The sequence below is a fragment of the Neopsephotus bourkii genome, unplaced genomic scaffold, assembly GCF_033783945.1.
Source record: "Neopsephotus bourkii isolate Nb327-2 ecotype Australia unplaced genomic scaffold, CSIRO-AGI_Nbou_v1 NB_887, whole genome shotgun sequence".
In the NCBI taxonomy this organism is placed as follows: domain Eukaryota; kingdom Metazoa; phylum Chordata; class Aves; order Psittaciformes; family Psittacidae; genus Neopsephotus; species Neopsephotus bourkii.
Genome location: NW_026901381.1, coordinates 2468124 through 2495416, shown reverse-complemented (window position 1 = coordinate 2495416; position 27293 = coordinate 2468124). Strand labels below are relative to the sequence as shown.

The 27293-nt window shown below is 51.5% G+C and overlaps 2 protein-coding genes and 1 long non-coding RNA gene across 5 annotated transcripts; 2 read left to right on the top strand and 1 right to left on the bottom strand.

Annotated features, from left to right (window-relative positions):
• The first annotated feature begins 693 nt into the window (after positions 1 to 693).
• IHO1 (interactor of HORMAD1 1) lies at positions 694 to 21900 on the top strand. The gene is made up of 7 exons (XM_061357233.1): positions 694 to 1210; positions 8367 to 8526; positions 9169 to 9326; positions 11108 to 11156; positions 11770 to 11857; positions 18594 to 18697; positions 19718 to 21900. The coding sequence occupies exons 1-7, from the start codon at positions 1155 to 1157 to the stop codon at positions 20966 to 20968; spliced, it is 1866 nt and encodes a 621-aa protein (XP_061213217.1). The 5' UTR covers positions 694 to 1154; the 3' UTR covers positions 20969 to 21900.
• LOC133214381 (uncharacterized) lies at positions 11753 to 18582 on the bottom strand. 3 transcript variants are annotated; one of them, XR_009726108.1, is made up of 3 exons: positions 16762 to 18582; positions 13495 to 13629; positions 11753 to 11876 (listed from the first exon to the last, which is right to left on the bottom strand). It is a non-coding gene; the product is annotated as an uncharacterized LOC133214381 (long non-coding RNA). The 3 variants fall into 3 exon arrangements; XR_009726107.1 differs by having other exon boundaries at positions 11868 to 12169; XR_009726106.1 differs by lacking the exon at positions 11753 to 11876 and having other exon boundaries at positions 13263 to 13629.
• Positions 21901 to 23180: 1280 nt separating the features above from the next.
• PRRT3 (proline rich transmembrane protein 3) lies at positions 23181 to 27233 on the top strand. The gene is made up of 4 exons (XM_061357232.1): positions 23181 to 23273; positions 23870 to 24890; positions 24967 to 25107; positions 25480 to 27233. Exons 2-4 carry the CDS (start codon positions 23888 to 23890, stop codon positions 27231 to 27233), a joined length of 2898 nt encoding a protein of 965 aa, XP_061213216.1. The 5' UTR covers positions 23181 to 23273; positions 23870 to 23887.
• Positions 27234 to 27293: the final 60 nt, after the last annotated feature.

Sequence of the window (27293 nt, the reverse complement as noted above, 5' to 3'; positions counted from 1 at the left end):
GAATGTATATCAACATTATTCCTATATACTCTGTTCCATAAGGTGCTGTATTAGAACCAGCAACCAAGCATTTTATCTAGTTTTGGGATTGTTTTGAACTAGAGGATTAAAAAAGCAGGCAAGTAAACATGCCCATTTTCCATTCCTGAATACAAGATACCAGAGCACAAGGGAAAGATTCCATATTTGAGAATCTTTCTCCACAGAGTGTTTAGAGGATGGGTTATTTCTGTCATACTATTAACGGGTGAAATCAAATCATTCTGTTTCTGTAAGAGGTGTTTCCATGAGAGACCACACAAGCCTTTGGATGTGAAGTAAATGAGCTCCATGGCCACCAGGCTGAAGTACCTAAAGGGGCTACAAGAAACCCAGAGAGGAGCTTTGGACAAGGGCCTGTAGGGACAGGCCAAGGGGAATGGCTTGAACCTGCCCGAGGGGAGACTGAGCTGAGCTCTTAGGCAGAAGCTCTTCCCTGTGAGGGTGCTGAGGCGCTGGCACAGGGTGCCCAGAGAAGCTGTGGCTGCCCCATCCCTGGCAGTGTTCAAGGCCAGGTTGGACACAGGGGCTTGGAGCAAGCTGCTCCAGTGGAAGGGGTCCCTGCCCATGGCAGGGGTGGGAGTGAATGAGCTTTAAGGTCCCTTCCAACACAAACCATTCCATGCTCCCATGGGAGCATCCCTCAGTGCATCTAACTCCGTGCCTCCTCTTCCTCCCCTTGCCCAGCGATGTCCCCATGAGCCCGGAGCCCTGCTGCCAAGCAGAGGGAAGGGTCTGGCTGTGTGCCTGCCATGAGTGACCTGTGGAGAGATCAGAGCTGGGAATAACGCTGGAGCCACAGCCCCGGGGTGAGATCCATGGACCCCAGCCTGGGCTCTGCACCCTGGACCCATACAGAAGCGCCAGGCCCAGCCCCGGGGCCGCCATGTTGGCTGGGCCTGCAAGGCCAGGCCTGCCCAGCTCTCCCCACAGTGAGGGGGCACAAGGGGATTCCCCTCCCAAACAGGCCTTTATCCATCTTTATCTATCTTTATCCATCTTTATCCATCCCTTTCCTGCTCCTTGCTGCTGGGCAGTGTGGCTGCGTGCCCACCATTGGGTAGGAGAGGCGGGAGCAGAGGCGAGGGCCAGGAGCCTGCAGCTGTGAGGAGAACATGAATCCGAACGTGTGGAACATCAAGGAAATGCTGAGCACACCGGCAGCCACTGGGTGAGCCATGGAGGGGGGAGAGATATATACGTAATGTGTATAAACACCCAGTGTGTTTGATAGCAATGGGGTGAAGCATGTAAGAATTGATGTATTGCTAATGGCGGTTCATCAGCCTACTCCATGATCCTGTGTGTGTCACACCTTGCTCCCAGCCTGCCATAGATCCACCATCACTGTGAATTGAAACCCCAGCATGGCTGCAAGCTGCGCCCTGGGGAGGAGAGATGTATATATATAATGTATATAAACACCTTGGGTTGAAATTGATGGGGTGAAGCACATCTCCAACTGATCTATGCTTAATTACCAGTTAATGGTGGTTAATTCATGTAATCCATGACCCTGCGTGTGCCTGTCTTGCTCCCATCCTGCCATAGATCCACTATTGTGGGATTAATGAAAGCTGCTCCCTGGGTTATACAGGGCAGTCCCATTAGTCCTGTCTCTAATGAGACGACCGACCTGCTCCATCTCGCCTGTGCAGATGAAGCAAACAGTGACCTGCAATACTGCTCCACGTTATGCAACTCCCACATTATTCCACATCCTGCACACACACATGGCTCAAGGGGTGGTTTTTACCCAGCTGGAGCCCATGGAGCAGCTAGAACCCCCTGCAAATACAACCCAGAGTGAAACAACAAGTATTATGTGGATGTAAACACCTGGGGAGCGAGCACGTAAGGCGCATAGCACAGCAGAGCATCACCCTTTGCATCACACAGCTAAACAGACAACAACATCCATCCCTGGTTTGAAGCTCACTGATGGATTTGCTCCTCCGAGCCTCTGTTAGTTAAATAACTCACTGACGCAACTAAACACAGCTCAAATTCACAGTTTCAGTCACACTGTCTCCTTGGGCCGGCGTTACCGCAATGACGGATGAGAATGAAAACAGAATTGTGCTTTCCTGCCCCATTATAAATGTATCTATGTGAACTAATTGAATTCGCACAGCTGTGGGGGCCAAAGGGGAAGCAATGTAGGGAAAAAACATGTTTGTATCTGTCGTGGGTTTGTCTTTATAAATATGCATTGAGCAAGTCTATTGTCCTCTTGCTACCTGCAGATTTCTCTTTCAATTGTGTTTTCAGTAAGTTTGAGAACTTGTGGCTTCCTTTCCGGTCAGAGAGTGAGCAGAGAATAGATAAAAATACATATTATATATAATAACATAGAATATTACATATTTATATATATATTTATATGTATCTATTAACTATATAAGTCATTCTATGTAGTCACGCAATAGAAAAAGAAACGAGTCCAAGACATACAGGTGCCTGCTTGGACAGGGATCCTTTTCTGCAAGTGAGTTCAAAAGGCTCGAGTAGGGCAGAAAATGTCCGTGAAAATGCAGCTGGGGTTTTAGAGGAGCTAAAAAGGGGGAAAAGGTTCTTGGGAGGAGAATTGGCTTGTCATAAAGGCAAAAAATATTACTCATAGGAGCACATGTTAAGTGTGTGTTTGAAAGGGAAGAAAAAGGTGTTGATTATGTTTCCCTGGCTCTGTTTCTGCTGCTGAAACCCTTTCCCATCACAGCAGGGCATGCTGTATAATCCCCAGAATACTGTCTTTGAGGGAGCTTTAAGGATGGAACATAAAATCAGTGTATAATCCAGGTAGGGTATGAATCACACTGTGAGCTCTGTGCAAGCTTGAGTCAGGGTGTTACATCTGAGAGCAGCTGCTACCCGCTCCCTAGGAAATGCAGAGCTCCAGTGATGCTGCACCCTCATGCAGTGGTTCTGCACAAGCCACAGACTGCTCTGGGGTTTATTCGTTATCTGTCAGGCACACACGTGCTGCTCTGTAACCACCAGCAGCCTGAGAAATGGGGGGGGGGGGGGAAGCCTCTGTTTTACCTGGTTTCAGGTATGAATATTGATCTAATATTGATCCTAGAGATGCAGCAGAGGGAAGGTTATCTAGCTGGACACTGTAACATCAGGATGCCAACCATTTAAGAAGGTGGGAGAGGGGCACACAGATAGAATGACAACTGTACAGTGGAGAAAGCTTAGGCTTAATTTGAACATCTCAACAAAAGGCACAGTTTTTGTGGTCTGAAATGCCAGATTTCATCAGGGAATGTGTGGCGTTGGAGCAACGCTGCTGCCTGCCCAGCCACAAGGGCAGGAAAGAAAGAGGATGTGAGAACAGCAGCTGCAACAGCAGAGATGCTTCAATCAGCCTTTTACCAACCGGATAAGCACCAGCAGGGTGTGATGAGGAAAGAACATTCCCAGACTCCATAAATACCTGCCAGGCACTCCCAGGGGAAGAGACACGTCTGGCCTTGACCCTGAGCTGAGCACAAGACCTGCCTTCAGGGTACGGTTGTTGTACTGCTGCCATGAGCGACAGTAGAGAACTGGAGTCAACATCTCTGCAGGAGCAGCAGAAGCCAAACAATCCACTGCTGTTTAGTTTTAAAACCCACTGATGTAGTGATAAGGAAGCTCAGTAGAAAGAAATTGAACTGAAGAGCCAAAAGGGTTAAATACTTGCCCGAGACCTAGAGATTTTTTAGACTTCATGTTGAAGGTCAGAACGTACCAGCTATCAGATCAGACATGAGATGGACAGTAGCAGACAGGTATGGTAAAGGAGACTACTGGAAATGAGAAGGCATCCTGCAGGCAATGAAAGACAATGAAAAATAGGAAAATAGAAACAGATACATTATTATTTGGAATGGGAGTTATGAGAATTTTCTTATCCCATGAGAGATACAGCAATTTGCTAAAGGCATAAAAGCTACTAATCCATCAACTTCCAAAGGAAGCCTGCCAGAGAGCGTGTAAGGCCAATATATGATGAAAATATTAGAGGCATTCAAAAAGGGTGCTGTAAGTTAAGGCCTGCTTGGGCTGCTACTACCACCTATGGCTTACTTCTGCTGCAGGGAAAAAACTTCCAAATATAACAACCTCATGCAATCCATTATCCCATGAAATTCCACCCCACATAGCAGGGCCATGTGTTCTGAAATTGCCTTATGGCCCCAGAATAAGCAGAAAATGGAGACAGCCAGGACAAAGACCAGGAGAGCAGCTGTAAAAATACTGAGCCCTGGAGGAAAGAGAAACCAGGGCTGTGGAGGACAGCTTGAGACAAGGGGAAAGCAAAGAAACCCCTCTTTCTCTAGACGCCTAACTCTTAATATGGTCAGGGATACATTATGCATAAGTAAACAGGGCTGCTCCATGGAGATCCCAATCTCCTCCTAAGGAAAAGTCTCTGTAAGTCATTGCAACAGGCAAGCATCTCCTGTCATAAGGCTAACACAGTTTCCAAGGTGAGGAATGTCTGGGCAGTGTTGAATCACAGACAAATGAATAACAGAATGGCTGACAGAACATAAAAAAATGACCTTGAGGAATTAAAACAAGACCAGAAGAGCTTTAAGCCTGAAATCTGGGAACTGGAGGCAGTGTTTGAGCTGTGTAACCGAGAGGGATTTCCTTGTGGTTCATGCATTAGGGCCAGTGCCAAGATCTGTATGTAGACATTCCTTTTAGGATACAGTGCACATGATCTGCAGCAAGCAGGTCATGCAGTCCCAGAGGGCAGGAAGCAGAATAACAATTTTATGTTGTGGCTGTTCCCAGTGAAGGGATGGCAAATGGCTGGAAGCTAAACCTCCTTGATTTAAGGTGCTCCAGGCCCCACGATGCTGAAGCTCCTCTGTACCTAAAGTTCCATTTGCTGAACACATTGGTAGGCAGCAAGCAATGATGACGAGAACAGCAGAGCAGAGCCAGAGACAGTTCCTATAGATACAGATTAGATCCAGGAGGAAAAGCAGGTGAACAGCAGCTCCCAGAATTTCAATTGGATTTGTTGTGCTGCAGCCCTGGTCACTCCATGAGGAGAGCAGAAAGAGCTGGGAAATTTCCTGGAGGGGAATCAGAACAGGAACTTTGTAGCACTGATTTAGAATCTTGAGTAGCTCAAGATTACTACGAGGAGAAAAAGATCTCTTCTTTGGGAAAGAGACTTTACTGCACTGTAAAGAAATGTGTTAGGAAGGTGGAAGTGAGCTTCACCCACAGTGCTGGGGAAGGAGAGGGATGCTGGCACAGGTTCAGTGGGAATGACAGAACCAAACAAAATCCCTCACGACAGCGCTGCCAATAGATGTTATTTTGCAAACTGGAGAAGGCTCACTTTGCTTTTCCAAATGACCCTTCAACCTTAGTGTTGGCACATGAGGATGGATCCAAAGAACAGAGAAGACTGAGAAGCCCTCATGCATTTTTAGCTCGTTTGACGCCCCTAGAAGCATGTAGGAAACACAAGAAGAAGGTGTTTTTATCTCATGCTGTGTTTCTCTTGGGCTGTATCTGACAGCTGGTTGGGGGCAAGGCAGAACCTCGAAGGAAAGGTGAATAGTTGGTTATGGCTGTGCTAAAATATATGGAAGTGAAAAATCAGAACTTAGGAGGAAGGAAAGAAGCTCCCAAAAGATCAAACTTCTCCTGTGGAGGGGAGATCCCTGCTGGCAACAGGGAAACCGAGTCTGCACAGAACCAGCTGACTCCCCACATACGCAGGGGGCTACACAGCTTTTAGATCGCACTCATGTTACAGAAAGCATTAAGGTTGCCAATATTCCAGTACCTTGCATGAAGTTAGGTGGGAAAAAGAAACCATTCCACTACTCAGCAGAGGATGATTTAGCATTTCTTGGGGCTGACAAGAACTTGCCTTATGTGTCTAATTTGGAGATACGCATACAAAAACATTATGGGCACAAAATGCATGAAGGAGTTGAGGAATGTCTTGTGCTAGCAGAAAGCTTAAAGTTCTCCTGAAGTAAACTATTGCATCACTTAGGAGGGACGTCTAACTGGGATTATATATCTAGGATGTTTCCTCCTGGTTTATATTTAGGATGGTACGTGCATCCCTGCAGCTCAGGCATCCTGAAGGGAATGGTCAGGTGGTGAGAAGAGCTGTGGATCATGGATCTGGTCACAGGTCTGATCACACTTGTCTGATCTCACCATCAGGGATAGGGAGATACACCAAGGCCACACCTTGACCAGGCTTAGATGGTCTTGTTCGGAAATGAATTGTTAATGAAGCAAGGGAGAAAGAAATCCATTGCTTAGGGGAATGAGTGTATTCAGAAGAGACATCTCTTTCATCTCGCCTCCTAAATTCCGGAAGTGGAAATTTAGTCTCTAAATCAACCACCAAAATAGTTGGACTTAAGACAGAAAACAGAGGCTGTGGAGCAGCCAATAGCCACCTTTGGTCCTAGTGTCAGTGCAGAGTGAGCCTGGGCAGTGATTTGGCTCCTAAAGTCCTCTCAGCTCAATTCTCCTCAAAATACCCATCACAAAACTCTCTGTTACAGGATTCCTGTGCTTGAGGCATTAAGTAACGTGGAGGGACTGAGAAAATGAGCAGGTTGCAGGATGTTGTGCCAAACACTTTCAAAGGCGGTTTGACAAGGCAGTAAAGCACTTAAGGATTATAAAACCTTCCTTAAACTAAGAGGAAGCTTTTTTCATTGGGAAGACAGGAGGATTTAGAAAACTGGTGCAGGAGATCTAATACAATGCAAGGAGAGGTTCTGCCTATGCAGGGGCACAGCAGCCCGTGTGCTCTTAATCCTTGTACTGCCTGAGGCTTAAGAAGTTTGGGGGGCTTTCCCAAAGCTGATCTGAGATGGGAACAAGAAGCTGTGCTGGTGAAAGTTGTGTTCAGATTCTTTTCTTAGTAGATTTGGGCCCAGAGACAGATCAAGGGGGAAGCTTTGAATTCAGACAGATTTCTCAGGCTTTTTACGGCTCCAGAGGCCCATACATACCTCATCTATTTTTGCCTGCGGCTCAGTGTACTCACTGAGCTTAAAGCCAAAAGTTTTAATACGATATTGTCACTGACACCATTAAATAAAGAGGGAAACGAAGCAGTTCAAGTACTGCTACTAAATCCCTGCCCTGTTGTGTATATGATGTTTGGGCTCCTTCCAAAACTGGGGATTAACAGGACATGTCACTGCTAATAATTGTCGGGGTGATCATCTTTTGTTAGACGCCTGAATTAGTCCCCTGTTCCTTCTTCACTTCTATGATGTGATATGGAAAGAAAACCCTGTGTAAGAGTCTTTTCATTGATACTGTCCTGTAATGCCAAAGGCAGCAACACACCTCTCCATTTTGATAGCTTAAAACCCAGCAAGAACTGAGAGTATAAACCTGGCCCAGCTTTTCTAACATTTGGACCTCGCACCCCATCAGACCTTGCAGACGTGGAGCAATGGAATAGCAGTCGTGAAGAATTAAGAGTCTGTATCTTTGCTAGCAAAGAATCAAAACCAGCCCCTGACACAAGGAGAAGTAATGCTGCAGCTGCATAGGGAAACCCTTGTCTAAGGGAAGCTGGTACAGCGCTCTGAGCCTAGTCCATAAAGCAGTAGAAGCTGTGTCTCTGAAGAGAAGCAGAATCAGAGCAACACAGCACAAAGTCAAGGCTGGCTGGAAAAGGTTCATCTGGGAGGCACTCAGGGGAAAACAAAGAACTTCTGAGTAGTGTATAATTACATCTGAAATATTTCTGACAACCCAGATCAATTTGTCCAGCCATATGCTACCCATTTATTTGTTGTTCCAGCGTAGCAGACTTAAGGCATCTAGAGAATAAATGCCCAAGAAATGTCAACTGTCAGTCAGAAAGGTTTACTCAGTTGGAACTGCCTTCCAAATCCACCAAGCAGCATGAGCTACAACAGGAATTATTATCCAGGTGGTGACAAGAGAGTAACCTGGCACTTGCTGGGGGCAAACCCCACAGTGTGCCTGAAAGTAACACTAGCCAGCAAAGCAGGTAGGATGAACTGGTCAGTCCTGGGTTTGGTCTTCTGCCTGTAGAACATGCTGGGGAAACACTTTAACCCTGCAAGGTGACTGCAGAGCTCGCACACCGTGTTTGTACACAGTTTAAGATAAACCTGTTGGCTTTGAGTAACAAAACCACATGCTGTTAAACATTATGCAGTTAGAGGAACAGTAGAGTGAAAACAGACACGTTGGGGTGGGTCTTGCTTGAATGGCTCCTGCAGGTTGTGCAGGGAATTCTGTTTGCCTTTTGAATTGCTCAATACCCATTCACAACCCGCTCTGCCCCATTGCAGGTCAAATAAGTTTTCCGTCCGGAGCAGCACTCCCAGTGACTACTCGAGTTTGAGTGACTCTCAGCTGCTCTTTGGCTCCCAGTTCTGCCCGGAGAATGTGCAGTCGGCAGCAGCTCTGCTGGAGCTGGGCACACAGCCGGGAAAGCGCAACTCCCAGGATGTGAGTCTCACCCTCCTTCAGCCCCATGCAGGCCCACAGCCTCCATTCAAAGCCAATGGAAAATGATAAAACCAAGTGGTAACTAGTTCTAGTCATGTCAGATAACTTGGTACTTATGTTGTCTATGTCTATCTATTTAGATGAGCTCTTAGGCAGAAGCTCTTCCCTGTGAGGGTGCTGAGGCGCTGGCACAGGGTGCCCAGAGAAGCTGTGGCTGCTCCATCCCTGGCAGTGCTCAAGGCCAGGTTGGACACAGGGGCTTGGAGCAATCAAGGAGTCGTTCCTGCCCCAAAACACCAGGATTCCTTTATAGTCTCTGTATTTAGCATACAGAGAGTGAAAATCTGCACACCTCATCATTGTAACCAACTGAAAATACCCAAAATGAGAGAAAAGCCTGAGTCTGGAGGCATTTGGGCTGGATCTCATTTCCACAGAGAGTTGATCTAACCAGGCATGATAAGTGAGGCATAATCTCATGAAATTCTTAATCATCCCATCCAATCTAATCTGTCACATCCAATCACCGTGACCTGTCTGCAATGCACTCGGGAAACAAATGTTTGCGGAGGTTTTTTTCCCCCTAATGAATGTTCTGGTTATTTTTATACTCCAACAGTTTTTCTTCCTTTTGTGCAACAGACTGAGCCCAGTATTTTCACCAAATACCAGAAGAAACCACAGTTATTTGATGAAGAGATAAAAGAAAAAGCTTCACTTCATTTTGGTGCAGGAAGAGTGAAAAATATCTTGGAAAGTTTTGAAGCGAATAAGAACAAAATAAAGGACAAATACGATCGGTATGTAAAGCATCCATTGGAAATCCTTTCTGTGCTGGTGGTTAGCACTCCCTGCAGCTCCTTCTTCCCCTCTTCAAAGTCATACATGACAGAGCTGCATATTTCTCCATGAAAAGTATCTTTTCAGGTTTTAAACAGTCTCTGATTGGAAAGAGCCACAGGATAAGATCTTAAACAGGGTTTATTTGCAATGTGATTTATGTAACGCACTCAGCCATAAACCACAAGCAATAACACAACTCTAACCTGACTTCACCTTTATCCTTCTTTATCTCATCAGCAGGGGATTTTCGCTATTGATTCCCTGTGAAAACCCACATTTCTCAAATGATACACTGTGTTGGGACTGACTGAAGGGGCTCTGAGGACAGCCTTTGCATTTAGGCCAAATGCGGAGATAGCCAAGCATACTTGTGTGCAGTGGAAGATGCAATGATTACCCCTTTTTAAATCAGCACGTCTCTAGAATTTCACTTGTAAACAAGATTTTTATATCCTGTGGTTTGGTAACAGGCAAGTGGAATGTGCTCCCTGTGGTTTGCCTCTGCTCTTTGTCAGATGTTAAGAATGAAATGGTCAAGTAGGCCCAGAAGGACCTTAAGGAACAAGCAAACTGTTTGAAGCTCAGAAATGAAAGATGGCAAACTTCCCAGTGCACCTATAAATAATTCTTAGCACTGTACATTTTGTAAAGTAATATCCAAAGTGAAATGCATTGTTATTAATACCTGTGATCAAATCCAGCTACGTATCCTTTTCTCTTTTGCGATGGGCACTGTTTCTGATAAGGTGAAGTTGATTCTGTAGTCCCTAGTGGAGAAGAGGAGGATTTTTGTAAGCAAATTAGGAGAAATGAACCAATAGCTTTTGTTCAGGCAGAACTTTTAATTATCCTTTATTTCTTCTTCAAATTCATTATGCTCCTTCCTACCCTACAAACTCACTCCCAAATTATCAATTTGTATCACCTGCAAGTTTGACTAATCAAATTAATATCTTCTTTTCACATAAGGCTAGAAAGCTTTCAGAAAGCCCTCCTAATTCTCATAACTAGATTCTACCTGGCCTCCACCTTTTTCTTGCTGCAATTTGGATCACTAAAGGACGGATTTTAAATTACCTGAATCTTCAGAGAGGAAATAGGTTATCACTTTGCTTAGGCTTTGGTTTGGTGGGTTAATCATGAACACAGGCTCACTCAAAAGGATGGATAACAGAGACCACAGAGAAAAGGATTTGCAGTATTTGTTCTTCCTGGCTTGGGCTTTGTTGACACTGAAGCTTTTCCCATGTTTTTCCCACAGATATTTAATCCAAGTACAACATCCATGTATCCCAGCAATTGGCATGTCACCTTTGCCAAGGTTGTGTCCTTCCGGAGCAGATAGAGCTGTGGTGACACCCCAGCACCTAAGGGACAGTTGTGGAAATGCCAACTAAAACTTCTGAGAGAGGCACAAACGCTAGGCCAAACATGGAAGAGTTAAAAACCCAACTCCATGTACATGACATAAACATGCATGGTATATAGAGGGGTTTCTCCTTACTCTACACATCAGAGCCCCTGCTTTCCTAAAACAAATAAGGTGATTTCAAAAAGTCATGTCCATCCACCCCCCCCCGCCCCGCAGTAAGCATGTTTCTGTGCTTACATTATGCACTACACTACGCCTTGCAGTGTTTCATGTCTCATGTTTACTGTGATCTTCTCAATGTCTGTCTACTTCAGTAACATACATGTCTGGTTTACATTTGGTTTTGTTGTTTTTTTTCAATTTTAGTGAGGTTTTAAGCACCTTTATTTCCAGTATCAAAGACAGGCTTCAAGGGGTAAGTTAATTCAAATTCAGACTGCAGAATAATGAGCTAGAAATGCTACAGAACGTTCACCTTCTCTCATTTACTGTGCTAGTTCCATTATTACACTACTTTAAACCAATGGCTGTCAGGGGTTTTTATATAGACCATTGTCTCTGTGGATTGTCCACAGGGTCAAGGTCTTTAGGGCCTTGCCTCAAAGTCCTCAGTAGGGTTTCTCTGGGTCTCAGGAGCAAGAGCAGGCTGTGATGGCTGTCTGCTAATACTAGTTCCTGTTTCCTTCTGCCTGAAGAAAGTCTACTCTTGGGAATAAGTCAATGTGGTCTTACTGTGTGAAGGTAAAGGTCTTCCCCCTAACATATTTATAATTGTTCAATGTTACTATTAATGCTGTTTTACAGATCAGTATCTCTAGTTTGCAACCTCTTAAGAGGTCTGCAACATTTCATGAGCCATTCCAGATCTCCTGTGGGGTTGCAACCAAAGCTGAACAGATAAATCACCTTTTTCAGGGAGGTCCATTCCATGAGTTGCAGTTGTTATTCTGAAGCATTTGGGGTTGTGGTTTTGACACCAAAAAAAGGGTAATGTATTAATTTTCTTCCCTCTACCTTTGTTTTTGCAGCTGCAAGGATGCTTGGACCAGTTTGGAGAAATGTTGGATTCAAGAAACAAATCCATTTTGGCTCACTTAGAAACCATCTCCAAGACACGCAAGTCCTTTCTGTATTTCTGTTAACAGCAGAGGGCACAGTCAAACTGCTGAATGTCAGCGTGTTGTCTGCAAGAGGGGGTGAACTAGGCAGGTCATGCCACTCACAGCTGCTCTTCCCAAGGGAGAAGAGTAAATGAGACTTATCCATCACATGCACTTGTCTGGTTTTCTATCTTATATTTTCCTTTTCTCTGCTCTCTTGTGTCAAGGAACTTAGGTGTTCCGTGGTTAGATACCATGCACAGATAAATGCACTTCCATGTTTTCATGTTCTGCCTGGAGTATCATCATTTTTAGACTATGTGGAGCTCTAGTGGAAAACACAGTAAAAATAACTTGGATATTTATATCCCAAATATCCACTTTCAGTTTTTCAGGATTTCTCAGATTTTCATGTGTTAGTTTGAAGCCTTCCATTGCTCCTCTCTGTGGCTTGAAGTGGTCGTATTTTAGATAGGAACAAAACTAGTACTGCTCATTTCTTAAGAAGCAGATAGGGAAGCATGCTATTGCCATGACAAGAAGGTGATCTCCCCACAAAGCCAGTAGTGTAAACCACTTTAGAACAGCCCTGTCTCTGAAGAGGCTTGTCACAGCAGTCTTTGTGGAGGGAAAGTGCTTCAGAGAAATTGTTTCTAATTTGCCTTATGCCTGAGCCTTTGAGAGGGCATTAATCTTTAATGCTGGTGTGATTTTTTATCAAGACCCTGTCAGGACATTGCTCAGTGCTTGTCCTCTGTGCAAGAGCAAGAAGCCTTCAGTGCATCCTATACCTTGTGAGAGCAAGGTAGCAGACCTTCACAAAAGCATTATAATATTTACTGGGTGATAAAACGCAGCTTCCATGAAGCACAGCTTCGACAGATACCCTTTAAGTCAGCACAGGCCTCTCAGGCAGAAAGAGTGGAGCCTGGTTCATTCTGCTGGAGGTTGTGATAGTCTGAAATACCAATCCTGTTATACCGAGAACACTCCCTTGCTGTGCTTGGCAAGTGCTCTCAACGAGGCCTTAAGGTAAGCAAGAATCTGTCTGCTTTGGCCAGCACAAGCTTCCCATTATGCATTTGCCCATCTCCTAATTCCTTCAGCACCTCAACTCACCCACTCTCTGACAAGGCTTTGCCTGATTTCATACACCTTATACACAGAAATTGTTGTCATGGCACTGAAAATCAGATCTGTTGTTCGCAATTCCCCCTTTTCATTCCATACCATTTGCTCAGCTGTCCTGTTTCTTCTCCGTACTCATTTTAAATAAATGTGCCTTGAATGAAATGAGAAGCCTCCCAGAGGTGCCTGCTGCTAGATTTTCAAAGCAATTGAAAAGAAAAATTGGCTCTTTCTGCAATGTATCATGCTGCAGAATGCTGAATCTATAATGAAAATCATTACATGCTCCACAATGTTGTTCTTTTTATATTTAGGGGAGGTTCATCTGTCACTGCTTAATTGCTGATAAATGCTGCCATTTGACTCTAGCACAGCAATGGGTAATTAAGCTCCCACTAAATAAATACCTGCCCTAGTGCCTTGAAAAGATCACAACTGAGGCAATTCCCTTCCTAAACTCAGGTGATAATGTGCTACATTCAGAGCTGCTAAAGCACGAAATGACAGTGGCTGATCATACAGTACCTCAGGATGTGGGTGACATGGGAGAGACACAGTAGATCATTGGCAGTAGGAGACCTCACATGTAGGAGAGGAATGCAGAAGATGAAGAGGCTCTTTTCAAGGCAAGAAGTAGCACACCAGGACCATGAAACAGATCTGCAAAACAAAGAAAGGAGGAACTTGAAATCAAGCCTGTCTTCATTAAAAGCTTATAGAGTATGGCAGGCTGCAGTTATAGCAGTGGGGAGCAAGACATTTGGCAGCCTCCAGAGCCAGTGGGCAAGAACAAAACAGACAATATTTTTCAGCACAGATTTCCAAATGCTCTTGGTCTGGCATGCTCCATGTAGGAAGAGCTATAAAAACTGCTCTCCATGGAGTGTTTGTCCATATGTGCTTGCACACAGTGCATGGAGCTGTGTCTGACACTGGAGATGAGGCACTGTTTGCCCAAGTAGCTCCCACAGTTGCTCTGTTCCTTGCTCACATCTTGGTGTGCTGTGCACAGGGATGGGGAGAGGCAAGCAGACCCCACGCCCTCAGTTCTTCCACCTGATTGAGTTACCTGCTCATCATTTGCTCTTTCCTTCTGGTTTCAGGTCTTCTAACTCATGATTTTTGTGCTTTTCTCATTTTATTCATATACCCCCACTTCTAGCAAAACTTTCTAGCTTTTTTCCATACAAATCCCGTTTTCCACAACTCAGCCCTCTCAGAACTGCGTTGCTCTCCTGCTGTCTGGCAGTTCCAGCTGTGACAGTTCCTAACAACCATGTCCTCCACACCACCTTGACTCCACTGCAAATGACAAGCATATACCCAGCCAGCATTCCACAGGCAATCCTCTGGTGCTCCTGCCAGCAAGGGTGACACAATAACGTGCAACATGTCCCTCACAGAGGTAGAAGCTGATGCAATTCTCTGACAAAATCCAGGGCCTGGTGGGCAGTTTTGAAACATGGCTTGTTTCAAGACTCCTCAGACCTTAGAGCAGCTCCCAGTGCCCAAAGGGAGCAACAAGAAACCTGGAGAGGAGCTTTAGACAGGGACCTGTAGGAACAAGACAAGGGGAATGGCTTGAACCTGCCCGAGGGGAGACTGAGCTGAGCTCTTAGGCAGAAGCTCTTCCCTGTGAGGGTGCTGAGGCGCTGGCACAGGGTGCCCAGAGAAGCTGTGGCTGCCCCATCCCTGGCAGTGCTCAAGGCCAGGTTGGACACAGGGGCTTGGAGCAAGCTGCTCCAGTGGAAGGGGTCCCTGCCTGTGGCAGAGGTTGGAACTGGATGAGTTTTAAGGTCCCTTCCCACCCAAATCAGTCTGGGATTTAAGTCCCCTACGGATTGAAAAGCCAAGATTTAAAGTTCATAAAAGAAACACCTTTCCCATGCAGCTGCTAATGAGCCATGCAGTGACTGGCAATGATCCGAACAGGATGCAGCTGTGACAGCCCAAATGCCTCACTCACTGGCATACAGCTCAGTTACTGCCCAGGCAGAAAACACAGCACTCTGCTGAGCCCCACAGCTCTCTTGTCTCATGTCTCACTGGGTTTGTACCACCTCCTATTCCCCTGCTGCACTCAACCTCTCTCCAAAGTGTTATTTACAGCCTCTGCACTGTCAGTGCCAATCTAGGACAAACTGCAGATGACGGATAGGCATCAGAAAGAGTTGCTGTTTAATATTCCCAGGCTGGGAGGCTGTGGCTCCTGCTTTCACTAGAGTTCTGAGCTGCTGGGGGTGCAGGCTGATCTGCAGCACAGGGGGCAGACCTCTCCCAGGGTCCTACAGCATTTTCTCTGATGCCAGATTTCACATTCCTCAGGTTATTAACGGAAACAAGTAGCATCCAAAGACCATGCTACAGCAGATCAAAACACAGTGTAAAAAGACTGCTTTGTTTAGAGTAAAATACCTAGAGAGGCACAAGTCTGTGCATAAACCACCCATTAACAGAGTAAAGGTTTTCTCTCAGAGATCAAGTTATTCAGTAACTATCTGCTGCAGGGTTTATTTGAGAGAAACTTGCTCTGAGGCAGCCGTTCTTGATCATTTTCAAAGGCAAGAGACTTGGCTACCAGGCTCCTTAATCTGATCTCATTTGGCCCCCTCAATCCCTGTATTTTAAGCCTTAGATTAATGTTCATTTTTTATTTTCTTTAATACTGTTTGACAAGCCTGAACACTCCCGTGGTATGGAAGCCAGGGAGGGAAGGAGAATGCCCCTCCCTCCCCTGTGCTGAGAGTGGTTTTATCCTGCAGAACACTCCTACACGTACAAACGAAGCGCATTCAAAAGCCTGGCTGCCGGTTACTTGCCTGCAGCATGCTGTGCTGAGTCAAACCTATGTGCAGATCACAAGCCCAGTGGATGCAGGGTTATTTTTAGTCAGAGGATACCATGTTGTAGGAGAACAGATAGGGTAGGGAAACAAGAAAAGGTATAAAAATAGTCCTAAACTAAAATTAAGTGAATGGAGAAGAGCAGAAAGCTAATGGGAGCTCACTGCTGCTGGCCTTCCTATAGCCCCACGGTGGAAGGTGATGAAGGGATGTGAAAGGAGTTTCCTCCTACAGTCCCTGCTGCTTTCCTCCCCTTTAAAGGCTTCCAGGCTAGTATATAGTATAAGGCTGGCAAAACCCTGCTCTCAGATTCCTGGTAGCTCTTAGGTCTAAGCAAAGGTCTTGAAGGCCCACTCAAACATTCCCCCAACCACTACAAACCCATTCTGCAAGCCACAGCTTTCCCCCTGTGATTTGTTAAAGAGTCTAAACCTGTCAGAGCAAAAGGCTAAAAGCTTAAAAATGGCAGTGAAAGAGCAAGGACAAGCAAATTGCCTGCAACAGCAGAGAGCTTATAGCTGGAATATGTGCAGATAATCCCCAGAAATCAGCCACACTCCTACAGAGAACAAGGCAAAGCCATGTGGTGATGAGCACCCTGAGAAAATGAAGAAATTCCCCCCAAACCTACATCTAGGAGGTGGTTTAACTCGATGCATGTGAGGATGAGGGCTCCTTCTCACAGCTTATGCTGTGCCCAAGCATCACTCCTTCATATGAAGGCAAATAAAGTTAAAAATACAGCTCCTCTCAGCAAAGCAGCATCTCTTAAGCAGAATCTGTGCTATACAACAGCACAGCACCTCCAGCCCCACACCACCAGACAACTCTGCTTCGCATGGCTGAATAAGCCATACACTTTCAATCTCCTTTCATAAGAGGAGATTATCACTAAGCACTTCATTATCTTCTAGCTCTCCTCTGCACGTGTCCATGCTCAATCTCTTACCTTGCACGAGGACAGCTACGGGTGCACAGGGACTTCCAGCACTCCCCATCAGCCAAAGCCCGTATCCCACCACACTACCCTATTTCACCACAGCCCCTGGTGCTGGCATTTGAGTCCATGTCTTCTAATTACCTTCTAATTACCTAAATGCCTTCAGGTTTTTGCACCAGGTGATTTTAAGCAGGTTTGGCCCATGGGCAGGCCTTGAGGAGCACCTTCCATGCCTGTCTTGTCCTCTCATGCTACCCTTCCCAAGAGCTGATGTTCTCCCTTTAACTGAGGCTTAATCACTTAATTTTTCTCAGCTTTTTTATTTTCATATTACATGACAGCTTCCACTGAAAAGCTCTATTTGTGTCTGCAGCAAGGCCACTGCCTTTGTCTAAGAAACCACCTATCTCATCCTAATGCACTACATTAGTCAGGCCCAATCCGCCTTTTGTAAAACCTTGCTCCATTTCATTCCATTTTCCCCCATGCCTTTGAGTATTCGTTCCCTTAAGATCTATTCTAAAACCCTGCACAGTGTGAGAACAAACCAGTAATCCCATAATTGCTCAGATCTCTTTCTCCCTTCCCAAATGTACCTTTTAAAAACACCCCTGTTTTCTCACAGCAGCAAAGCCTGTACAATCCCTTTCTGCCTGCCTCTCCCTAATAGTTTTTAACTCTTTAACCAGTTCCATCTAGAGCCTGACAGAGGGCACAGCTCACCAAGATACTTAAGTCCCTGCAAGCTTAATGACAATAGCTGGGCAGGAGAAGTGATCCTGAGCACTGTGCAGCCTGGGAGCACACATCTCTGGGGCGAGAGGTGCCCCGATAAATACTCCACGTGCAGCAACAGCTTCAAGCTCTCAATTCCACCAGCACCAAAGTCAATCAAGCACATTGGGTCTGTAGTGAAAGAGGATTAATTCATCACAGAGCTCTTGTAGCCACTTGTTGAAATGGGGGGTTTACTCCGACTGCTCAGTGCTAGTCCAGGACTCCGGAGTTTCAGTCATCCCGGCCCGTGTGCTTGGCAAGGCTTTTGTTTTAGCAGGAATGCTTTGCATCCTGTTCTGTGCCAACATTCCACCCCAGCCACACCATCTGGACACACCTTCCCGCCTGTTCACAGGAATGGTTAGGGAACAGCTCTTTCTCTCCATCCTCACTTATGACGTTAAAGGAAGACTTCCGTAAGATTGCTAAGGGTTTTTCATCCCCACACAGGCTGCAAATCACATTCCTGGCTGGAAGTGTATTAGGCACAGCAGTGGTTCCTGGAATTGCAGCTGCATGGGGGCAGGAATTGACCAATAATACAGCTCAAATCCCTATTTTTGATCAGTTTTTCAACAAGAGCATCTTGCTCCAATTCAAAACCCTCTCCACAGGAGATTGCTGTGGCCCTCACAACCTTACAGTATTCCAGCTGCCCAAACACTGGTTATACTGGGGTGCATCAGCCACACTTGGGTCCCCCTCTGGCTGTGCCTCTTGTACAGCTGGCAGACAACTAAGCCTCATCCTTGCATTGAGCAGAGCAAGTTCAGCAGCTTCACGTAGCCTTTCATCTCCAGCTGCCATATTAATAGAGCTCAGTAAATGAGGTTTGGCCTGTGCTCAGCATCTTATAAATTCCAAGTGCTTCGCATTAAACATCCACCCTATTGTTCATGGCTTGGGGCTCGGAGAGATCTCAGCAGGCAAATCACTATGGCTGCACAGCACAGGGAAGTATCTCATGCCGAGCCGTGGAGTAAAGAGCAATAGTATTGACAGTGCTTTATTCACATTTACAAATGAAAGACCAAATATGGGTTTTTATTGATTCTCCTGTTTAGTGCAAGATGCTTTTCAGAGTCAGTGTGGTTTGGTGCTGAAAGCTCTGACAGACAAAAGCCAAACGGAGCAGGCGCTGCTGGAGATGGAGAGGAGACTTGAAGCAGTAAGTGCAGAGATTAACCTTTCTTCCTGAGCCCTCGCTCTGGATTTCTCCCACTTCTACAAAATATGAACTGAACATTCAATTGCCTTCCAATGGTGGGTTATGAAGTAGACTGCTCCTGTTCTAATGATGAGGGAAAGACATATTAAAATGCTAATTCTAGGCTAGATACTGACTGATGCTTAAGCGAGCACTGGCTGACAGTGCTGTAAGCTCTGATGAAACCCTGGCTGGGGAAGAGGGGAGCCCAACAGTGCCCTGTTGTGGCAGGTGGTGATGATGGAGCGCTGCTTCCTCACGCTGGCACATGCCTTCACTGGAGGAGGTGGTGCAGTGCGTGCCTGTGAGGGGAGAGCATCTCACAGCGGTGCAGAGCCTTGTCACTGCAGCTGGCTGCTTCCCAGGGGGAGGAAAGAAGAGGTGAAGGAACAAGTCGGTGTCAGTGGTGAAGGAGTGAGCTGTCAGAGGGCTCCTCGACAGGTCGGGCTTCTCTAAAGGCCCTGCTGCACAAATTGCTTTTGGCAAGGATGTCATGCCAGCACATGAGGAGGCAGTGCTCCTGGGGGAGAGGACACACCATGGGTTAGGGGTATGCCCCAATCCCAGCCTCTCACTTCTGTGGGACAGTACAATCCCAGACTGGTTTGGGTTGGAAGGGACCTTAAAGGTCAACCAGTTCCAACCTGCTGCCATGGCCAGGGGCACCCTCCACTAGAGAAGCTTGCTCCAAGTGCCATCCAAGCTGGCCTTGAGCACTGCCAGGGATGGGGCAGCCACAGTTTCTCTGGGCACCCTGTGCCAGCGCCTCAGCACCCTCACAGGGAAGAGCTTCCTAATATCCAATCTGAATCTAGTTTGAGAACATGCATTACACAAGTAGATATAAATTGCTGATCTTTGGTTTAATTACCCAATTTAAGGGGTCTGACACACAGTACCTTAACGTTTCTGATTTAAATACTCTTCTTGCACGTTTTAACATGCTGCTGACTGCTTGTGCTCTGCTTGCTGCTTCCCCAGAAAGATGCAGAGCTTCTAGATGTGAAATCCAGTGTCCAGCTGCTGAAGGAGGGTCTGGAGTCGCTGCCAGCTCAGCTGAGAGATCAGCACCTGAAGCTGTACGAAGAACTTGGCTTCCTGAAGCTCCCGAACACCTTAGCTGAGCTGCACACTTTCATTTCTATTGCCAAAGCCCGTCCTGCCATGGCTGATAACTCCTCCCAGACCTCTCCTGGCCCATGCCAGCTCTGTGCTCTGCGTGAGGAGAGCCCTTTGGGTCCCTTTCACCTCCCCTGCACGAGCCAGGGGGAGCAGCACGGAGACTCCCCCATGAGGAACGAGGTCACTGGGGATGGCACATCTAGAGATGACCTCAACACAGCTTCAGGAGGGAACGTCAGCCCCAGTGCTGCCGAGGTGTGTAGAGAACACTCCTCATTGCAGGAGGTGAAACACAGCTCAGAATCACAGAGCTCTGTCAACCACCCTTACGTGTGCTGTGCTCACAGCCACTTTTTGGGAGGGCATCAGAAGCAGCACTGTCCTGCACCACAGGAGGTGCCTCGACCCACTCCACTGAGGAAGGCAATCAGGAGAAGCGCTCAAGGGTTCCAATCCGTGATGCCATCCCGACAGAAGCAGCCCCAAGTTTCCCACCTTCCTGTGTGGAAAGATGTGCCTGGGAGAAGAGACAGCAACTGGAACATGGACTGCGAGGTGGAGAATGCAGCTGTAAGGAACAAACTGAAGTGGAAGTCAGGAAGGATCCCCTGGAATAAAGCAATGGGAAGGAAGAAACCATGCCCTGCTGTGAGAAAAGGTGAGCTCTCCCGATGTGCTGAGGCTGGGCTGAAGCTAAGGAAGGCAAACGGGATTATTGAGTTGGAGAGCTCCAGGAAAAATGGCTTTCCCAGGTACAAGGTTGCCCTCAATTTGGGAAGCTCCAGCTCAGCTCCCAACCAGCACATCCTCAGCACTCAGATGAGGCTTACAAAGCACTTCCCACCAGATAAAAGCCCACAGCAACTTGCAGACAAGAGAAGCTTGGAAATGCAAAAGAGAGAAAAGATTTCCATTGTGAAAAGGTACCTCCTGGATTCCTCGCCTCAGGAGAACACCTTTTCCCTGTGTAGCACCACGGGTGAAAAACAGATGAGCTACTTCAGCCTCCGAAGCCCTGGAAGCCCCAAGAAGCCCCATCCTGCTGCTGCGCTGCCTCAGCAGAACACGGGCTGTTGCTCTCTATTTTTTGATAGTGATTATTCTGATTGAAGGGGTTTGTTGCCTCTTCAGGGTCCTCAGTGCCATCGGTTTCTCCTTGCAGGTGTTATCTGCTTAATCAGAAACAAGGTGCCTGGATGCTTGGAAGTGTTATTGCCCGCTTTTGTTGTAAGGGGCTGCGTGGGAAACTCCCCCTTAGCTTGGAAAGCCAATGGGATCTGTATTAGTTTGCTCCCTGCTCCCAGCAGAGGTGCCCTGGGCTCCAAATACAGTCATATTTACACAGCATAACCCAGACACTCACCAGGGAGGAGAGGGCAGAGCACAGATGAGCAAGTCTCAGCACTGAGGCCTGCCTGAAACGTTCCAGCTAGGTGTAATGACCTCTCTGTGGCCAGAGGCTTTACTCTTCTGTTTCTCACTTAGTCTCTATGTTGGTTTGTGTGTCTCAGAGTTCACGTTCTGAGCTCCCTGGGCAGCAACAGTGTTCATTGTTCTTGTTAAAGGTTCAGATTTGTTTGGACAGGAACAAGTTTCGCTGAGGAAACCCAAATCCCACCACCTCGGGTTCATCGGTTCTTGCATTTCTTCTCCTTTCAAGCAGAAAATTCTTGGTTTCAGAAAACTCAGGAAAGGATTTGCCTCTCCCATCTCTTGGCTAACCAAGGAATTCTCCAGTGTGCGCTTCCCAAGGGCAGTGGTCTCAAACAGGAGCCAAAGATGTGCCATTCACACTGAGCAGATGAAGCCGCTGGCCGACAACCCCTGCTCTTTAGGAAGCTCTCAGGTGAGGAGCTGCCCCAAAACACCCAGGTCAGACACAGCTGATTTGCAATCTCAGTGGTTATCAGCGAAAGCAGCATTTGGTGTTGACAAAAGAGCTCCATTGCCACGAATGGGCACGGTGCAGCTTCGCTGTCTGGAGGGGGAAGGCTGGGATCCCTTTTTCTTGGCTGTAATAAACTCATTGTGTGCTTGCCAAAGTCCAAGCATGGCTGTGTTGGTCTTTGGGGAGAGGCAGGATCCTGCTCCCCCGGGTGAGCAGGCGGCTGCTCTTTTAACTGCCCTGGATCATGGAGCTGGGAGGATTCGTTTGTTCAGCTCCTCTCTGATGTTTAAAGAAGGAAACCTCCACCCTTCCCCTTCCACACTGGTTCAATGATGGTAACTAACAAGGAGAAAGCAGTGGGGGGCGGATGGGGAGCCCCCTGAGCCTTGGGGTGAGCAGAGGGGCTGCATGATGGCATCATGGCCATGCAGTTTACATCATCTACCCACCTCCATCCCAGCATAGCCTGTGCTGGGCAGAACCAGCTCCGTGGGGTTGATGGAGATGGGTTCAGGTCCTGGCCTGCAGGCAGCAGCTCTGCAGCACATGGCTGAGCTTGGAGGGACCTCTGGAGGTGTCTGCTGCAAGCCTCTCTGCTGAGACAGAGCAAGGCAAGGCTCCCCAGCACCTCAGAGATGAAGCAGCACTGGGGTACAACGCAGGGACCACCGCAGCCCCCACTACCTGCCCGTGACAGCAACCAAAAACCCTGGAGAAAGATGTAACAGCAACAGCAGCCAGTGGAGCCTCTCCCTGCACCAGGCAAGTGCCTGGCCTTGAGCACTGCCAGGGATGGGGCAGCCACAGCTTCTCTGGGCACCCTGTGCCAGCGCCTCAGCACCCTCACAGGGAAGAGCTTCTGCCTAAGAGCTCATCTCTGGCAGGTTCAAGCCATCCCCCCTTGGCCTGACCCCGCTGGCCCGGGTGAGAAGAGAGCAACGGTGGTGACAGGGCTTTGCCCCAGCTGCAGTGGCTCTGGGGAGCATCACCTTGTGTGGCAGTGCCCGGAGCCAGTGTCACTTTGAGGCCGTGCCAATGCCAACCCAAGGCCTGGCCAAGCGGGCAGCTCTCCAGCGGGACAATTACCTCATTAGCTAATTACCTGCCCTTGGCAGGGCCCCAGAGCACAGCGGCTGCCAGGCTGCTGCCTGCCCCGTGCAGGAGCTGTGGGGAACGAAGGGGCCAGGGGCACCCATTGACCTGCCCGAGGACCCTACAGGGTCCCCCCCCCGCAGCATCCCCACTGCTGCCCCGCCGTTCTCCCACCCACAGGGTCCTGCCCCCCCATATCTCCCCCCCGCCGCCCCTCCCCGCTCCCCCACTCCCGGTCCCCGCACACCGGCTCCAGCCGCTCCCGAGCGGCCCCGCAGCAACCCCCCCCCCCGCGCCCGCCGCCTCCCGGTGCGGGCGGGTTCCCGCGCGGGTGCCCGCGGCTCGGGGCGGCGCGTGACCGGCTGCCGCCGCCGCCCGCTCCGCTTGCAGCGCCCGGCCCCGCACCGGCACCGGCACCGGCACCGGCACCGGCAGGTCAGCGGGGGGGCTGCGGCCGGCACCCGCACCGGGGCCTCCCGTGCTGCGGCGGGCGGCGGGAGGGGGCTGGACGCGCCGCGGGCCCGGGCACCGGGTACCGAGCATCGAGCAGCGGGGCCGCGGCAGGCGGGGGCCCGCGGGATGCGGCGGCTGAACCGGCCCCGCCGCTGCAACCGGGCGGTCCCGGCCCCGTTCTCGTCCCCGTGTGCGGCGGCGGCGGTGGCGGTGGCGGCGGGAGCGCGCGGGGCCGGGCATCCCCGCCGGGATTCAGCCGGGGACGCGCCAAGGTGAACGGTGCGCGCAGGAGCGGGGCCGCCGGGACACCGGGGATGGAGCATCGGGGATGGGGACACCGGGGATGCTGGGAGTAAGGGACCACTAAGCACCAAGGACCACCAGCACTGGGGACACCGTGATGGGGACCCTGGGAAGAGGAAGACCGGGAATGGGGCCACTGGCAGCAGGGACACCGGGGTTGGGGACAGCTGGGAAGGGTCCCCACGACAGCCATGAGCAATGGGTGTCTGAGGGCACGGTGGCCCCATGGCCGGTGGCATGAGCCCCCCAAGCTCACAGAGCCCCCATCCCCGCAGGGCCGCCTGGCACTCACCATGGCTGCAGCACTGCTGCTCACCGGGGCACTGCTCCTGGCTGCCGGGGGCCCCGCCGGTGCACGGGGGCCGGTGCCGGCGGGGCTGACCCCAGGCAGGACCCTGCAGCGGAGCGGGGACCCCCGGCACGGCCCAGCCTGGGGCCAGCGGTGGCCGGGGCTGTCCCCAGCCTGGGAAGCCTCCGGGGAGCCGAGCGGTGCCGGGGCCCCCGGGGGCGAGCGCTGGGGCGGCAGCAGCCCCGTGCGCTGGTTCCCATCGCTGCGGGCAGGAGAGGCCGTGGGGGCACCCCCGGAGACGGAAACCAGCACGGAAGTGGCGGAGGAGATGCTCATCGCCGGGCAAGGACACGAGGCCAAAGGCTGGAACAGCCCCCAAGGAGGGACCTCGCTGCCCCACGGCTCTGCGCTGGGGGCACCAGGCCCTGAGGTGCCCGTGGACACGGGGCTGGGCTCCTCAGGGCCGCCCTGGGCAGGGCACAGCACCCCCAGCCCTCGGCCAACAGTGTCCACCATCGCCATGACCCCCGTGCCGGCAGCGGGGATGAGCAATGGGGTGGGGACAGATGCCCACAGAGGGGGACAATCAGTGGCGGAGGGACCCACAGCGGCCATGGGCACACTGGTCCCTCTGGGCACTGGCCTTGTCTCCCACCCCAAGGGCACCAGTGCCCACACCAGCCCCGGCTCCACACAACCATTGGGCACGCAGGGGGACTTGGGGGGTCCCCCCGTACCCTCCCTGGCTCCGCTCAGCTCTGCCTCCCGGCTGCCCCCCGCAGCCCCATCGCTGGGGCTGGCTGAGCCCTGGACCCGGGCGTTCCCATCCCACCAGCGCAGCACCCGCAGGGCCCCGCTCAGCCTCAGCACTGCGGGCACTGGGGATGCAGCCCCTCGCACGGACCCCGGCCCGATGGAACCCCAGCCTGCCCCGGGGGCTGCGCTCAGCACTGGCCCTGCACTGCTGCTCCCCAACTCCAGCATCACAACGGACCCCCCCGGCACAGGTAGGAGCAGGGGGGACCCTGCGGTAGGGACCTCACTCCTGTGGGTACCAGCGCCCGGCTCTGCCCTCTCTCGCAGGGCTGCTGCCCGAGGAGGATGTCGGGACCCCGCAGCGGGTCCGGGGCGCCGTGGGAGCCGTGAGCATCCCAAATGCCACCGAGGCCGCCCCACAGCCAACAGCACCTCCCACCGCAGGGACAAACAGCACCAGGCGCTCAGGTGATGCAGGGCTGCATCCAAGACCATCCATTCTCCACAGACCATGGGAGCCCATCCATGGGGCATCAGGGCTAGTGGGGGGGATGCAGCTATCTTGGGCCTTCCAGTCAGGGCACGGTGACACCTTCAATCAGGATTGCGCTGGGCAATGGCCCTAATCTAGTCCTGCCAGCAGGGATTAGTGCTAAGAGCCCAGCAGGAGCGGGTTTCCACTTGGGGATCAGGGATGTGACCAAGGACATGTCACTGGGGGGTCCTGCTGGAGACCCCCAGAGGTGTCATTGGCCACAGCTACGGTTGGCATGGGGCATAGCCCTGCGGATGGGGAGTGCATGCAGGGACCGCTAACCATCCCCTTTGTCCGGCCTGCAGGCTTCCCAGGGACAAACCCCCCTGCCCATGGCTCCGCATCCCCTTCGGTCACAGCATGGCGGGCAGCGGTGACACCACAACCAGCGCCACGGCACCCATCCACACCATATCCACCACAGCCACCACAGCCGCCACAAACGCCACAGCCGAGCCACCCATCTCCATCACCAGGGTCCAACGGGACGGGGCTGCGCTGGGCCGAGCTGCGGCGCCAGCTGGGCTTCACCTGGGAGACCCACATCTATGGGGCAGCCGCCACCTTCCTGCTGCTGGCGCTGGGCTGCGTGGTGGGGCTGGCCTGGGCGGCTGCTCTGCGGCCCCTCAACCTGCCCCACATTCTGGGGGCCCACGGGCTGCTGCTGTGCGCCTGCCTGCTGCGGGCCGCCTTCCTGCTGCTGGACCCCTACGGGGCACGGCACCGCCTGCCCCCGCGGGCGCTGCTGCTGCTCAGCACCGTGCCCTTCCCGATGATGCTCGGCGCCTTCGCCCTCCTCCTGCAGCGCCTGCAGCGCCTGGCGCAGCTCCGGCTGCTGCCGCCGTGGCTGCGGGGGCTGCCGGCGCTGGGGGCCGCGGCCGCGCTGCAGAGCGCGGTGCTGGGGGCCGCGGACCTGCTCCCGCCGCGGCTGGGCCCGGCCTTGGGGCTGGGGCTGCAGGGGCTGGGCTGCGGCGCGGGGGCGCTGCTGCTGCTGGGGGGGCTCTGCGGGTGCTGGCGGCTGCTGCGGGCACCGCCCGAGGACGCGGGGCGCGGGGCGCGGGCGCTGCTGGCGGCGGCGGTTGCGGGGCTGCCCGTGTGCGGGCTGCAGCTCTACAGCGCGCTGTGGCTGCGCGGGGTCCTGGGCGCCCCGGCGCGGTTCTCCCGGCCGGGCTGGGCTGCGCAGCTCTGGCTGCGGGCGGCGGAGCTGGGCACGGCGCTGGCGCTGCTGGTGGCCGCCACCGAGCCCCTGTGCTGCCGCTGCCGCCGCCGCCGCAGCCCCGCCGCTCACTCCTGCTGGGCCAAGGCGCTGCGGTTCTTCTGCGCCGGCCGCAAAGCCGAGGCGCCCGAGTACCCCAACAACTGCTACGATTGGGCCGGCGGCGGCACCGAGCGGGGAGCGGGCAACGACATCTCCAAGAGCCTCATCCGCAACCCCGCGGGGCAGCTCCCGCTGCGGGCGCTCAAGGACAGCAGCGAGCCCTGGGCGGGCAGCGCCGCGGGCCCGGGGCTCAGCCCCAAGTGCCCCAACCTGGCGGCCGCCCGCTCCTGCGCCGCCTTCGAGCAGGGCTCGTCCCCGTCGCTGGGCGAGCTGGCGTTCCGCCCGCCGTCCCCCATCGACCTGCGCCGCAGCATCGACCAGGCGCTCTGCCGCCGCCACCTCCTGCACGACGGCCTCTTCGGGCGGCCCCGCCGCGGCTCCGGACCGTCGCTGCGGGGCTCCCCTACCCCCGCCGGGACCCCCGGCTTGGGCCGCATGGTGAGGTGCAGCTCGCTAACGGAGCTGCCCGGCCCCCGGCACCCCGCCGGCACCGCCACCATCACCGTCACCGCCTCCACCAGCTCGCTGGACAGCAGCTCGCTGAAGATCAGCTGGAACCCCTGGCGCCACGGGCTGTCCTCGCCAGACAGCCTGCCCGTGGATGAGGCACCCAGCCGGGCACCGCTGCTGCTGCCGCCCACCGGGACACCGGGATGCGAACGGGATGGCCCCCGCGGCTCCCCGGCCATCGCCAAGGCAATGGACAGCCGGAGCCTCTCCAGTGACACCATTGAGCTGTGAGGATGGGCAGACTGGGGGGCGCAGGGCCGGGCAGGAGGGGGCCGGTTCCTTTTTGTGCCA